The sequence below is a fragment of the Hyaloscypha bicolor genome, assembly GCF_002865645.1.
Source record: "Hyaloscypha bicolor E unplaced genomic scaffold K444scaffold_53, whole genome shotgun sequence".
In the NCBI taxonomy this organism is placed as follows: Eukaryota; Fungi; Ascomycota; class Leotiomycetes; order Helotiales; family Hyaloscyphaceae; genus Hyaloscypha; species Hyaloscypha bicolor.
The window spans coordinates 1,112,490-1,129,468 of NW_020194555.1; the positions used below are offsets into that span (position 1 = coordinate 1,112,490).

The 16,979-nt window shown below is 31.1% G+C and overlaps 1 protein-coding gene across 1 annotated transcript; it reads left to right on the top strand.

Annotated features, from left to right (window-relative positions):
• Window positions 1-1,063: 1,063 nt before the first annotated feature.
• Window positions 1,064-1,360, top strand: K444DRAFT_716983 (uncharacterized protein; the record flags this gene model as incomplete). The annotated part of the gene is made up of 1 exon (XM_024888394.1): window positions 1,064-1,360. Exon 1 carries the CDS (start codon window positions 1,091-1,093, stop codon window positions 1,358-1,360), a length of 270 nt encoding a protein of 89 aa, XP_024739268.1. The 5' UTR covers window positions 1,064-1,090.
• Window positions 1,361-16,979: the final 15,619 nt, after the last annotated feature.

A 16,979-nucleotide genomic window follows, 5' to 3' on the forward strand; every position in this document is an offset into this window, starting at 1 on the left:
ACTAGAGCCAACTTTAGATCCAAGGCTAAATAGATCCGTATAAAGGCGAGTTTTGCGATTAATCCGCGAATATAGGATACGAGCGGCCGGAAAGGTCTATAAGGCTCTAATAAGATCAAGAACCAGATCTTCTATATACGTTAGGAAGATAATTAGTTAGTAAATAGTAATACTAACCTGAGGCAGATTCTGTAGAAAGAATATCCTTAATAGCACAAGAAGATCTAATAAAACCTAGACACGCTTGAGATAATTCAAACTAGTAATAAAAAGTAACTAATTCTTCTTTAATTACTTCTTTATATTATTATACGTTTGGACTACCCTTAAGCAGTTGGCTTCTGGGGCTTCCTGAAAAATACGGGTCACGTGAGGAATACCAGAATCTCTCTCTTCTAGGGAATCGCACATTGGAATACGATTATGTCCAAATTCTTAGGGTTTAGCTTAGGATAAGAGAGAAGAAGCTCAAGTACCTTTCTCTTTATTTTAGTAGTTCTGAAATATAAGGGGCTTTTATTATAATTTTTTAAAGCTCAGGAAAAGAGAAAGGGAATTCTTAAGGCTTTAGCTAGCTCTCGGGGCTTCCTAAAAAATACAGGTCACGTGAGGAATACCAAAAAAAAACCTGGCCTTACTTTACTCTTCTCTTCTTCTTCTCTTTACTACTCTCCCTTTTATTTATATTATAGACCCTTCCTGCTTTTATATTATCTATAAGCAAAATTAGCCTGCTTCTAACTTTATTATAGAACGGGCTAAGATATATAAGAGCTATAATTACTATCGAGTTTATATTTCCCCCCTTTTCCTAGCTTAACTAACTAGTTAATAGGCCCGGTTAGCTACTAATTATGCCTAGCAGTGCCCTGCCTTATAAGAACTTAATCCGAATACTCTCCCTATCTCTCGGTAATAATAATAGTTAATTACGGATATCTCTACGGACGAGCTAGCCCTATAGCACTAGTAACGGATCCGTTAACCGTCCGTTGCGGCCCTAGTTTATATTATAGAGGACTCTCCTACTAACTCACCTACTATATAGCCTCCTGCCTTTCTTTCCCGCTTCCGGCCAGCTCCTATATATATGACTAGTCCGCTTACGGGTTATTATATAGCTTGCGGAGCCCTTTATTTTAGCTATATGGATAATTACTTTAAGGCTTATTATAAGAAGGGTAATATAATACTTCCTCTAATCCGCAAGCCTTCTCTATATCTCTCTTATCTCTTTACGGGTAATAACTCGCTTTACCGGGCTTTTCGGACAAATATCCGGGTATATAATTATACTTTTGCCTTTATATTAATTAGCTATAAGAAAGATACCCGGATTAATTTCTCTTATAGGATCTAGTACTTTTAGATCTATAGCAAGCTTTTCTATTTCTAAGGCCTGCTATAGCCCGCTTTATATACCGAACTCTCCTTTATATAGCTCTTCTTTTATAATTCGCTCTTTATAACTAATATATGGGCTACTAACTTCCCTTACTTAGATTATATAGTTCTTTTATAGCTTACGGATATGCTTATAAATTATAATCCGTTTATTATAGTCTATAAGATAGCCTATAAGTGTCTTATAAGCTAATAAACCGATTTCCGGATCTTACTTAATCCGCAAATATACTTAATTCTTGAATTAGATACGAATTATTATTATAAGAATCTTCCTATAAGTAATAAGGTTATAGCTCTTATTCCGGACAAGTATATGGATATAAGCCGCCGCAATCTGATACTTATAGTCTGTAAGGCAGGCCGCAAGCGTCTGTAAATACATATAATTAATATTATATATATAGTATATATACTACTTTACTATATCTTGCTCTTTTTATATAGTAACCCGGGCTAGTACTATGATTTATAGTTATAGGACCATAATAGGACCCGTTAGTAAATATGACTAAAATAGCGGGTTTTTTACCGGTACTACCTCTATAGTTATTTGGCCTTTTCCCTACTCTTTTATACTAGCTATCTCTTTTAGTAATATATTATTAATACGTATATTACCTATAAGACTACCTCATTTAACTAGCTCCGCTTATACTAGTAGAATATTCGTATAGATATATATATAGGACTTGCAAATACTCTAATTCATAAGAATATCCGTATAAGTAATATTAGCTATTATTTTATTTTCCTATTAAGCTTTATAGGTAGTAATTACTTTATATAATAGCTCTTTTAAGACTTAATAGCTATTATATAATATTTTGGTAAGCTAAGCTTCTTTATTACTTTTATAACTAACCCGTACTAGCCTGAGATTATAGATTATTTCTTAAACGGGTAATAAGCTATTAATTATCCGGATCTCCTTTACCGGGTCTTTATATTAAAGGTAAGAGAGCTATTTATAGACCTAAAAAATTACCTTTTTGGACTATATATAGGCTATATATATATAATTAAGTACTAGAAGTATAGCCTCCTATATATATATCTACTCTTATTTCTTAGGAAAGAAGCTATTTTCTTAATTCCCGATTTAGTTAATAAAGTTATTTATACTAAGCTTCTAGACCCGTTATGGGATCCTATAGGCAAACTTATAATTATAGTAACTAGTCAGATATTTTATAGACTATATGGCCTCGAAAATAATCCAAAAGCCCTATATATAGTTCATAAGATACCTATAGCCCTGCTTATATACCAGAAGAGGTTCCCTAAGGTATTTGCGGCTATAATAATTATTTATAAGAATAGGTATCCCGAGTACTAGTACCGGGATAATAGCCATATATTTATAGTCTATAAACCAGGCTTTCCAGGCCAGGAAGTTATCTGTAATAATTACTAGATTATTTTATATAACCTGTATCTTCTCTAGAAGTTCCGCTCCTATATTAATATCGAGGTTTATACTTCTATATAAGTAATTAAGTATATTTATAAATATGTCTATAAAGGAATAAATTATATAATTATTATAGTTTCAGGAATAAATAATAAGATTACCTAATATTTTTAAGCTCGGTATATAGGCCCTATAGAGGCTTTCTGGCGCCTGTTCGAGTACCTAACGTATTAGGAGTTTCCCCTAATCTAGTACTTAGTAATCTATTTCTCTGGGTAATATATAATCTACTTTATAAATAATCTCTTACCCGAGTAAATAGCAAACCGGGCCGCAAATACCCGTTTAACCTTAATAGCTTTCTTTAAGTATAATATAATATATAAGGACAGCTATTAGTACTTCTACTATAAGTTCCTATAGTACTTTATATGAGTTATCAAGACCCGGATATAGAAGCCCTATAAGCGAGAGTATAGTATTAGCTATATTTATTACTATAGCCCGGTTTCGGGTAAGTAATTCTATTTATAGCTCTTACTAATAATTATATACGGTCTGTAGTCTTTTAATAAGCTCTATTTAGTTAAGGGCGTCCGTTATCCCACATACTATACTGCCTATATTACCTGCGGTTTAGTAGAAAATAATTAGAAGTAGTTCTAGTACTTTAACGAGGCTATTTTATTAATAACCGGCTATGGTTTACGGATACTCTTTCTTATAAGTATCTGCTAGTAGCTAATTATGAATATGCGAGTAATCTGGAACTAGTATAAGAAGTATTTCTGTAATAACTTGGCCCGTAAGCTAGCCCATAACTTATTAATTAATTTCTTATTACTTTTAGTTAATCCTTACTATAATTATGGCCTCTTTTTACTTAATCTCGGCCTTACAGATCTCTAGTAAATGCTTATAAATATTACTCTATCTGAGAATACCTTTAATTAGACTATAAGCTACTATATAGCTAATTTACGGGTTAATTATACTTATGAGATATTACTAGTAACTATAATACAAGCCTAGCTAAATATAAACTAGTACTTCTACTTTTAGATAATTATAATAGTAATTACAAATAATTTATAGACTATCCACTTTTACTTATAAGGCCCTAGTAGAACTAGTAAAACGTTTCTTTATAAGACCCTCTGCTACTATTACTATAGCCAAGGTAAGGTAGTCCTATATATAATATTAATGGGTATTGCAGCTTTCCTTTTCCCGGACAAATACATGTTTTACTTCTAGTTCCGGATCCTGCTAGTTCCGGATCCTGCTCAAGCTTAATAAGTCGTCTATAAGTATAATTACTAAGACTAGCCGGCTTAGGGCTCTCTTATATTCTATAAACCTAATTATCTGAAACGAGGTACCTATATAGTATAAGTACTACTTTGAAGTAATATACTGGCTAATAGTCGATTTATGGTCGGTTATAGATAATGTTTTCTTTAGAGGAATGCCTATAATTCTCGGGGAGAACTTTGCCTAGATTTTACTAGTAGTCCCATATAGTTTATAGGCCAATATAGTACGGGCCTGCTTATAGCGGATATAGATCTAGCTATAGCTCTATTAGTTATTATTACGGATTAATATACGGGTCTATAATAATCCGTCCGAATAGGATTTTATAGACTGGATTAGTAATCTGCTATATAACCCGTCTTTAAATAGGTAGATTATACTCCTGCCTTTTATTCCGTATACCTAGTTAGTTACAGACCTAATTAATTACATTTACCTGTAAGAGCAACTTTTATAGGCCCTATATAATTACTAGGCCTTTAGTAGATAAGTAATCCTATTAACCCTAAATAATATAGTTTGCAAGCTTAACTAAATAATTCTAGATATGTTTCCTGGCTAGAAATAGACGTATTTTATAGTAGATTTGGCTAATATAAATAAGGCAGATCCTGAAATTACAGAATTACCTCTAGAGGTTTTATAAAGTATCTATTTACCGGATCTATCCCTTTCTAAGCTATAACTCAAGATTAGTATACCCGTAATACTCTTATAGAATCTCTATTTATAGAAAGGGCTTTATAACGGGTTACGGATATTAATATATAGCTTTGGGAGATTCTTGATTTGGGTATGGCTATTAGGTAGTAACTTTAATAGCCAGTTACAGATAATTTCACGGATTAAGCTCTAGTCTACGAATTAATAACTATCTTTTATACTTTCCCGTAAGTAGTTTCTATTTATTTTATTCTTTATAATAACTATTAATAAGTTATAAGACTAGTTATTTAAGGTAGTAGAAGTAGATTTATAATTACCGGTCTTTTCTTATGGCCAGTTTTATATAGCAGCCTTACGGGTAATCTTATAGGTAAGGCTTTATATTCTTTTACTCTCTAATATAAATTATATAAGTAATATAGTATATCTAGAAATATTATAAAGTCTTACTTAGCTTTTAACTTACTTATAGGTAACTTTATATACTTACGGGCTATTTTCCTTCTTATACTATCTGTAAAGGGTCTATAAAGAGTCTGTATCTAATTTATATATTTAGTTAAAAGCCTTTATTATATTCCAAACCTATTCGGGATAAATTTAGGGCAAAATTATTACTAGCTCCGGAGCTTATATAGGGCTGCTAGTAATAATTTTAGTAGAGCGGCCCTAAACTCGTCTATATAATACTGAGTTATAATCTATAAAAAATATTTCCTATTATATAGAGGCCTATACGGGAATACCAAATATGTTTTATCTCCTTACTCTTTCCCTTCTTATACTTTATGCTTTATTTTGGTTTATAATATCTTAATTAAATTAACCTAAATTAAATTAATTATATTACCCTAGATATTACTACTCTCGGTTAATCTTCTAGTTCCCCCTAAAGAATGGCTAGCAAACCGTAATATATGCTTTATATCTTGAGCGGCAGGCCCTATACTATATAGTAATTTAGGGACAAGAGAGAGAGGGAGATAAGAAGGGAGAGAGAGAGGGGGGGGGGGAGCAGGCTATAGGTAAGTTAACGGACCTGTTTACAGATAGATACGGGCAAACTAACTCTCCTAGGGCCGCAAACCCGTTACTCGAGCTATTTACAGGTCTGCAATCTCGGCCGCTTTCTTACCTGTAAGCCCTGTTATTGCCGGAATTTAAAGGCAAAGCATTATCGAGCCCTAACTAGAACTCGCGCTTAGTACCCGAATCCTCCTCCGACCCATACCCAGCTCGCAAATCATATCTAGCTCCGGTAGCAGGCTACCGGGAAGAAGAAGAGGGGATAGGCAGGGTACCGGGCGATTATGGTCGACGATTATATGCGGGAGCCGACCCAAGAGGAGGAGTAGGAGCTTTAGGACCGGTAGTAGCGGCGTAAGGATGGAAAGGCAAAGAGGAGGGTTTGGGAGGGAGAGAGGAAGGGGTTATTGCGAGAAAATTATTTAAAAAGGGGGCAGCCTGAAGGAGAGTTTGAGGCGTGGTGGGAGGAGAGGTTAAAGGAGAGGCAGAGAGCGGATGAGTTTTTAAAAGCAAGGGATAAGGCAAGGAGGAAAATGAAGAGGGATAGAGAGAAGCGGGCAGAGTGGGTAGAGAGGGAAGAGAGGGAGAGGAGGGAGAGGGAGAGGGAGGAGAGGGAGGAAAGAGAGGGGCAGGCTAAAGGAGAAGCTTGCGGACCAGTAGAGAGGCAGGCTTGCGAGCTGAGAGAGAGGCAAGCAGAATTATATATAGACGAATACGAATATTGCGATAATTATTAGCTTTAATTCCAGGGCAAGTGAGGCTTGGGAAGGCCCGCGAGTGGAAAAGGAGAGCTTTGCGGGTGAGAATAAGGCTTGGGAAGGCCTACGAGAGGGAAGGGAGGGCTCTATAGGTAGGAGTGAGGCTTGGGAAGGCCCGTGAGAGGGAAGGGAGGGCTCTGCAGGTAGGAGTGAGGCTTGGGGAGGCCTATAAGAGGGAAGGGAGAGCTTTGCAAGTAGGAGTGAGGCTTGGGAGGGCTTACAAGTGAAAAGGGAGAGCTTTGCGGGTGAGAGTGAGGCTTGGAAGGGAGCTACGGGTAAGAGTACGGGTGGTAAAGGGCTTACGGGGGCGAGTGAGGCTTGGGAGGGCCTGCGAGAAGGAGGGAGCTCTGCGGATACGAGTAATGCTTGGGATGGTTCGCGGGAGGAAAGTAAAAGCTCTGCGGGTAGGAGTGAGGCTTGGGAGGGAAGGGAGGGCCCTGTAAGTAAGGGTACAGGTAGGAGTGAGGCTTGGGAGGTGGGGGGGGCTTGCGAGAGGGAGTAAGGCTTGGGAGGGAGATATAGGTAAGAGTATAGGTAATAAGGGGCTTACAGGGGCAAGTGAGGCTTGGAAGGGCCCGCAAGAGATCCGAAAGAGCCCGTAAAAGTAATACTACTTCTCTTATAATCAAAAAAAGCTCTTAAAAAAGACTAATTTCCCATACGCTTATACGTCACATTAGTGCGAGCTTGCGAGCGCAATGTGGCCACATTTAAGAAAAAGGTTTTATAAGTAAAAGTAGGGCTTAAACGGGCTTATAAAAGGAAAGAGAGAGCTTTGCAGGTATAATTAAAGGCTCTGGCAGTTCGCAAAGAGAAGTAAAGAGCTTTACGAATAAGAGTGAGTCTTAGAATGGCCTGTAAAGGGAGGTAAATAGCTTTGTAAATAGAAGTGAGCCTTGAGAGGGCTTATAAAAGAGAAGAGAGAGCTTTATAAGTATAATTAAAGAGTATGGCAGTTTATAAAGAGAGAGAGAAAGAGCTTTATAAGTGAGTATAAGGCTTAGAAGGCCTATAGGTAATAATAGAGCTCTATTATAAGGGAGTCACGTGCCCCTCTTAATCTCGAATCGAGATCAGGGCAAAATTAAAGACTGGCCCCGAAGCTTGCGTAGGGCCGCCAGGCTTTAATTTTAGCGAAGCGGCCCAGATCTCGTAGGATAATAGTTAATTATATTTGCTTTCTCGGTAGCCTTTATAATAGGGTATATAATGGGGTATATTGTGGGGCCTGCTAGAGATAAGGGAAGGAAGGCGACGCGATCTTAGGGCGTGGCCGTGTGGAATTATCTTACTAAAGCGCGTATTGGGGCCACGTCACGGGCACGGCGGCTGGGAACTAGTGGACGCCGATATTGCTGCCTGGAATAATCCACTACATGGCCTGCTTCGCAAGGCAAAATATATAGCTCATTTACCGATCCGATTTGTGTTCTTATCTCATGATTAGTAGTTAGATAATAGCGTTAGGTATGGGAACATTAATTGATTTACTAAAAACGACAAACTTAATGAGTCATAATTAGTGGTTCAGGCAGTTAGTGCAGCTGTGATTCGCTAGCCGCAGGTGCGACCCCACCCTCCTCTGCATGCCTGATTATGTGGAGATGGTCTAAACTAGTTAGAGCCTCCCGTCTACCGTTGGATTTATTAGCATAATTGCGGCGTTATGTGAGGCTTATTGGCCCGCTCCATACCGGAGCACAAGGAAAGCTGTTTAACGAGAAGACGCGGGCACTAATAAAGCACTACAGAATAGGTGGGGAGAGATAAGGAACCTTGGATACTGGATCGTGCCACGCCTGAAAGGCTAGGGCCGCGACGTCTCAAGTCTTTTTGAGTTGCCTGCAGTAACGAGGCTCAAGGTGGAGTCTCACAAATCAGTTTATATTAGCATGGCGTATATATCGTAACTGCCTATATAATAGACCAAGTCTAACTGCTTAGCTTGATCCTGCCTCAAGATTTCTCTTTGTAACGGTGAGCCGCCATCATAGCATAATCACTATCAAATCAAATTAATTAACCGATCTACTCTCTACTAAAGCTTTTCTCTAGTTAGGCTTTTACTATAGCCAACGACTTTCAGAAAGCGATTAATAAGGGAACACAGTTACAGGAGAAAAGGGCCAGGATAGCTGCCAAAAAGGCTACTGCCGAGAAGGCGGCCGCTAAGAAGGCTACTGCCGAAGCGAAGAAATGTATATAGGCTAACTTTGACTTATTTATTATATTATAAACTTACTATATAAAGGAGCTTTTGACATACCGACTTCCTTAGGGGTCCCCTGGATACTATTATTCTGAGTGGGCACTATTATGGAGAATATATATATAGGTTTTATCTTTATATAGATATAGTATAGTTATTACCTAAATTAATCTCTTACTAACAAATTCTGCTCTGTTTTATAGTTATATATACTTCCTTATAATCTCTTATATAATTAATAATAAGAAAACTTTAAATATATATTTTATAAAAATATAGTAGATCTTGTAACTTGCAAGGATTTTCCGTTCTATAAGTTTAGTTATCCTTCCTATTAAATTATACCCCTCTTATATCTTTCTATTCTTTCGCATTAACTTCACTTATATTACTTATCTATAATTAATCTTTATAGATTTATAATAGCTAAGTTTAATACTCTATTAAATATTTTTGATCTAAAAGTCTATCTAGCTTAGCTTACTAAAATCCGAAGCTATAATCTAGAGAATAATAATTTAGTTATTAAAAAAATAGTCTCAGCTCTTTATTATAGAGAACCTTACTTTATTATTAAGAGATTCTCTAGAAGCTATAACTTTTACTTCCAAATTTACTTTAAAAGTAGGAAAGAGGATATAGTATTATAATTTCTAATCTATAGGGCTATAATAAATCTATAGAAGATAGTAGAGGATCAGGCTAATATAATAAGGTTTATTATAGAGGAGATCAGAATCCGAATTCCGAAATATTATATATATAGTATAGCTTTAGACAAATTTAATAATTTAGGGCCTTTTATATTAATAGACTTCGTTTCCGGTTAGTGTCTTAATAAATTGCTTTATTTATAAGGCAAGTTCAAGTCTATAATTACTAAGTTATAGCTTAAAAAGATATATAACCAGATTATAACTATATATATATAGCTCTAGAGCCTTGAATTTAATTAGATTAAAAGGCTTTTATAGGATAAGAAGTTAATATAGTAGTATATAAGACCGGATCCGTTAATAATTAAGCAGAATAAGCTTAAATATTATAAGACTAAGGTACTAGGTAAGTATATTTTTCTGCTACCTATAAAATATTACTAATAATCTTTCAGAAATATAAATACTACTAGATATCTCGGTATATATAATAAAGCTTATTTACTAAAGTATTCTGGCCCTTCGGGATAAGTCTTTTGCTATTACTAATAAGTAAACTTGCTATAAAGTATATTTATTTCTCATATCCTTATATATTATAACTCTCTAGATAGTAAAGGCCGAATTCTTATATAGACTATATAAGCTATATAATTCTAATATATATCTCGGAAATATCATTACTAATATTAACTATAATATAAAGGCATTTATTAACTAGAACTTTTATTATATTATACCTGCTTAATTCTTATATAGCCCTTCTCTTAGTCTTATATCTTTAGATATACTCGAATATAATAATAATAAGTTAGAGGCTTTTAAAGCAGGATTTAATAAGTTTATTATAGTTTTAAGAGAGAAAGACATAGTACTATTAGAATTAATAGAAGAGTATATAGATAATAGTATTTTCTGGTATAATTAGGCTATTTAAGAACTAATCTTTTAGTAGTCTATACTAAAGAGGTTATGGACGTTTAAGGCAATACCTGAAATACAAGATCTACTAGATATGGCGGAATTTATATAGGTTAAATTAGAGTAGTATTAAGAGAAATGGAATCTCTAATTTAATAGGAAGAGAGGAAGCAGATGCTTTTAGTGAGGGAGTTCAAAGGTTATCTACTAGTCAGTAATACCTTTTACTACCTGGTCTAGCTTCTATCTATATCGTCTGCTTCTTGTCGATTTCGCCGCTCTTCCTGAAGTAACTACTCTAGATGCGCAAAATCTGAGTCCTTTCGTAATGACATTTCGTGGATGTGAGTTCGTTATCGAATTAAAAGTATGGATTGGGAGCCCATTATTAATTGGGCTAGGCCACTACTTATTATTGTCTAGGCAACGGTCCAGGCGCAGGACGCCCTTTTTTGGGCCGTATAGGCACTAGTACTATTTTAGGTATATGTCTCTATTCTATTCCCGATTCTTTACTCCCGTCTAGCTCGAAAACTTCGTGACTATCGCAGTAGGCGCATAGTATATTATGCAAATTCTGGACACCCTTAATTTATTTAATAGTACTCAGAGGATTTAATTTGGTACAAGATATACAAGAATCCCAAAGAGTTAAATTTCTGGAACTTTTGTAATCGAAGGTTAGTACTTTCCTTAGCCTAAAGGCATTCGTTACAGCCTAACTATACTGGGATCTTTTGGTCACTATCGGATTACTAAACAAATCACATGGCACTTGCCCCACTACTTTCGTCTCGCATGCAATAATTTCTTCTTGCAAACAAATAGCCTTATTAATCTCTCAAATCACAAGTAATAATTCAGATACTATCCAAAGTCGTTTCTGAGTAATAATAATGACTCAATTTGCTTTGCTTGACTAGCCCTGCCTAGCTCTACTAATAGACGTTATCTCACCCTATACTAAAAGGATGTTACGCTCTACCGCTTCACTAGTAAATTTAGCGTCACGTGATCGCGATGACGCATACGGCTAGGGCTAGTATTTAGAACACCAAGCTCCCGCACTTACGAGCTTCCCTCCTTAGTTTAGAATCCTTGGATAAAGAGCCACTCTACTTTGCTTTCCAAGCCCAGAGCCCGGTTTCGTGACAAAGGATAGCCGTTTTGCCCTATTTTCTGCCGTATATTAGTATTCCACCCGAAATATTTTATTAGATTTATTTCTTTCTCCTATATATATCTTAATTATTCGCACATTAATATCTTATTATACACTTAGTAACTAGTATTCTCTCGCAGACCTATACTACCCCTTAGCAAGTCCCAAAAGGCCCAGCCCACATACTATAACGTGCTTTATAGTATTAATTACATTCTCGGTAGAGAACGCGAGAAAGTCTATTTTAGAAGACGGGTTCTTTTACGTAAAAGACCCCGTAATAGGGAAATATATCTTGGAAATAGTAGAGAAGGGTTCTCTGCTCTTATTAGAAGAGGGCCTGAAATTTTGCAAGCTCAATATCCTTAATAACGAGATTAGTAATCGAGAATATAGTAATATATTTACTATCTAACTTTTTATAGTACATCTAATTCATTCTCGAGTTAACTTTCAAATAGTACGGTCTTAAACTTTATTAGAAATTCGAGAGTAACTTAGGATATATATTTTCCTTTAGAAAAGGTAGTATATAAGCTAGTCTATAAGTTCTTATTATTTACCTATAGAGTAGTAAATTACGAGTAGTATACTATAGCAAGTTATACTTATACTTATTAAATAGTATCTAAGTAATAAATAAGTTATTTAAAATCCCCTTAGTAAATCTGGAATAAGTTAATAATATAAGTACGGAACTTATATTTGAAAATAGTAGTTTATAAGTATTATATTCTATATTTCAGTTATACTCTAATATAACCTCTAGGGCTATCCTAGATACCCGACTTATCTTTAAAATCAAATAAGGGTCTCTAATTATATCTATATTTGTAATAGAGAATAAACTCAAGAAATAGGCCAAAATTATTCTCCTAAAATTAGAGGATTTAGTATAAAAGGTTACTGAAATAGAAAGGAAAAGAATTAGAGTAAATATTATATTTATAGCTAGAAATACTAGGTAAATAATGAAATTTCATTTATATTCATATCTAACCTCTATAATCTTTTAGTAATACTTATTATTAGGTAATAAATTTGGTATAAAACTATAGTACTATATTATTTAAAGCAAGTATTAGACTATTAAAGATTAGAGTATAAAAGATTTCGTCTAAAGTACTAGTTAATTCTCCTATTATCTTATAGAATAGTAATACTAAAAAATTCGAATTAAAGTTACCGTTTATTAATATACTTATAGAATAATAGAATAATAGTACTAAAAAGTATAAATTAAAATCGCTATCTATAATAATATTCTTATTAATATTATAGGATAGCTATAAGAAAATATAAATTTTACTAGAAGATTTAATAACTTTTTATAATAGATATAAGAATATAATAATAAAATATATAAGGAGGATTTATATTAAGAATATCTTTATTTATAGCTTTATTCACGTTATTAAATATTATTTTGGCTTTCTTTAGAGCTCTTAATACTTCTAAGCTATTATTTACTACTTGTACTCGTTTTTTAATCTAATCCTAAAGGCTTTTAGATAAAGATTTATTATTTATAAGTATTTAATCTAGCTTCTTAGAGGCATATCTATATAGCTCTTTATATTTCCCCTTCATATAAATATCCTTTAGCTTATTATTTAGATCTCTGGCTTTATATTTATATATAATATATAAACGAGTATATATAAAAATTCTTTTATAAAAAGTATATATTTCGCGGTATTAAATATTTATACTTATTAGTAACCCACTAGTTAACTAAATGAAATACTTATATATTATAAAGTATTATAGAAGATTTTTTTATATCTTAAAAGCTTTAATTTTCTTATATTCTTTATAAGAATATTAAAATACTACGGATTTATTCGAATTCCTTATTTTAATCCGGTAGTTCTTACTATTTTCTTTATTAGAACTATTATTATTATTATTATTATTATTATTATTATTATTATTATTATTATTATTATTATTATTATTATTATTATTATTATTATTATTATTATTATTATTATTATTATTATTATTATTATTATTATTATTATTATTATTATTATTATTATTATTATTATTATTATTATTATTATTATTATTATTATTATTATTATTATTATTATTATTATTATTATAGTATTTATTATTAAGTATAATTAAGTATATTTAATATTTCTCTAATTTTACTAGTAATTACTATTCTTGAAACTTGAAATATATATTAATATAATAACTAGAGACTATAGTATACTAACCCGATATCCCTTAATATAAATATATAACTACTAGTTTATTAGAAGGCAAATGAAATAAGTCTAATATTATTATTAGTTATTAAACTTATATAATATATTCTCTTTAATTCTAGAAATTAGCCTATATTAGTAAAGCAAACTAGAAATAAAATAAAGAGTTAGATAGTATTTAACTATATAGCTAATTGATATATATATAAGCCGTTTTATTTAATTATATATAATTAGCTATAGCCTTATATAGCGGAATATATAGAAATATAATTACCCGATATTCTTTTAAGAGCTTTTTACTTTACTATTAAACTAATAAGTATTTCTTGCTTAGTAACTTAAAGGAACTTTACTAACTTTACCTGCTATTAATTCATTTCTATTAACTATTTTCTTTTTTAAAAATAAAATATACTAATATATTTAACTTATAGTAGAGATAGTATTATAAGGGGTTTTATTTACTCTAATTACTAGAGAAAAGGTTAGCAACCCGCAGCTATAGCCAGTCTTCCTTATAATAGCCCTCTAGTATATAAAATATAAGCTAAATATAATTTAATAAGCCAGGTAAAAGTATTTCAAGTTTCTATATTCTTAATTCTAATAATATAATAGAATTATTATAGAAAAAGGTATTATTTCAACTTTATTAATATATTATAATATCTATTATAATTAATATCTTATTTTAATAAATATTAATAAGAGTAGAAAGAATTAGAGAAGTATATAGTTTATTAGTTAGTAAATAATTAATATCTCGAAATTAATTTATTTATTTAAGTATATCTTTTAGTATAATTCACGTTATTTCTTATATGATTTTATAAATAATTATTTTAATAAGTATATATAGGAAGACGACTTATTAATAGGATATTAATAAAGGGGGTTACGGAAGCCTAAAGGCTAGTATAAATATATAAAATGAGTTATATAAAACAGAGTTATATATGTCCCGTATATAAGCTTAGTAAGGTTAGAGAAATATATTTTAGAATAAAGATCTATTTATATAATATCTAATATTTTAGTTAATCTATTTAGTTCTTAAATCTATTAAAATAATTCCTTATATAAGATTATATATAATATACTTCTATTAACTTTACTAATAATTATATTTAAGTATTTATTTATACTAGTATATAATAAGAAATTAATAGTATAATTAATATCCTTAATTATATTATCTCTATATCTAGACTAATTTATAGGCTTATAATTATATAGTAATATATCTAGTATATTAGCTAGATGCGTTTATATTATTAGCTTTAATTTCTGCTATCTAATACTAGCTATATATTTATATAGGTTTAGGTTATAATTTCGTGTTTTTAGTAAATAGAAATTACGGTTTCATAATTCAATTCTCTCGCTTCTATTATATAACTATAACAGATAACTTAGGATTAAAATTCTAGTTAGACTAGTTAGAGAATAACTAGTTAATCTCGTATATACTCAAGAAATAGTATTAGCTAGCCCTGAATCTATACTAGATTAGATTATAATTCCGTAATTCCTCTAGTTATATTCTAGTTAGTACTATATATTTAGGTTATAGCTTATACTTCTTATAAATATAAACTTAGCCTCTTTCTAATAGTAAATATATATTAATATATTACTTCCCTTATATTACTATAGGGTATCTTCTAATACTATCCTATAGATATATGCTTCTTTCCTGCCTTAACTATATAAAGATACTATATAAAAAGAAGTTAATTAGTAGGATTTAGGGTTCTACTTATAAGCTATAAAAGATATTAATAAAACTTTATTAATACTTTATTTTAATATATTATTTTCTCTTATATTATTCATATAATAGAGCTAATAAAGCTATTATAATTATCTAAAGGCGTGTATTATACCTTAATTATAGGCTATAAGCTACCTCAGAAATAAAGATCTATATATAAGCTTTAATACTTTATAATATTGCCTTAACTAATTAGAAGTACTAATAATAGAAATAATACTATATAGAGATATTCTATTTTTGGGAACTATAGAATTAATATACTATAAACTCTTCTAATAATATTTTACTTTTCTTATATTACTATATAAAGAATTAGTAAAGCTATCTTAATTATTAAGGCACTAATATACTATACTACATTTATAGGCTATAAGTATATTTGAGGGTAATTAGCTTCCTTTATTAGAAGTCTGGATATTAGTATAAATAAATATATAATAGTAGAACTCCTAAGTTTTCGTATTATTACTTTTTATATTCTTAGTATCTAGTTCTTTAATAACTTTTCCAAATCTTCTTACCTAATATATATCTTATCTATTATATATATAAAGTAATCTATTATTTATCTAAAAATATCCTATTATTATCTTATAGAATAAGAAAATAGTAAAATATATTAAGAATATTTCCTTACTAATTCAATTATTCTCGGATACTCAAGCCTCAATCCTAAACTTCTTATTCCCAGGCTTTACCTATATATCTGCTATTATCTAAAGATATCTTACTATTAACTTAAATATCTATATTCCTTTACTATATTTCTTTAGATTAATTATATTTAGTTACAGATATATTTATAAGTATTTATAGGAACTACTTGAGACTTATTATAGTAAGAACTCTCTCTATTTAAATAAGAGAACTCACTTTCTAATAATAAGTAGCTTTAATTATTTATTTTTAATATTATAAAAATATATATAATATACTTCTATTATAAATATCTTTTTAAAGCTTTAACTAGAATACTTACTTCTCTCTTATTACTACTAACTTGGCCTCTTTATTAAACCGCTCGAGAAATAATCCTTTAAATAATAGAGATATAAATAAAAAAACTCTATATTATATATTTTAGAATAAATGCTTTTTTATATAGTATAAGGGCTATTGGCTTATATTCTGGTATTAATATTAAACTAGAGATTTTAGTAGCTAAAAAGAGGTCTCTATTTCCTATTTAGATAGATCTCTATAAATTCTTAAGGAACTACTCTCTAAATACCACACCGAGTATATAAAGCTTATTTAGAGTAAAACCTGGCTTTATAAGCCATAATAAGATAGTATTTAAAGAAAGTCTATAGTATTAAAAATAAGACATATCTTAATAGTTATTTTTAATAAGAGTAGGAAAAAAAAGCTACTAGAAAATATTAGGGAGTTTCTTAACCTAGTATTCTAATAATAGTATTCCGATTATAATAGTCCCTACTAATAG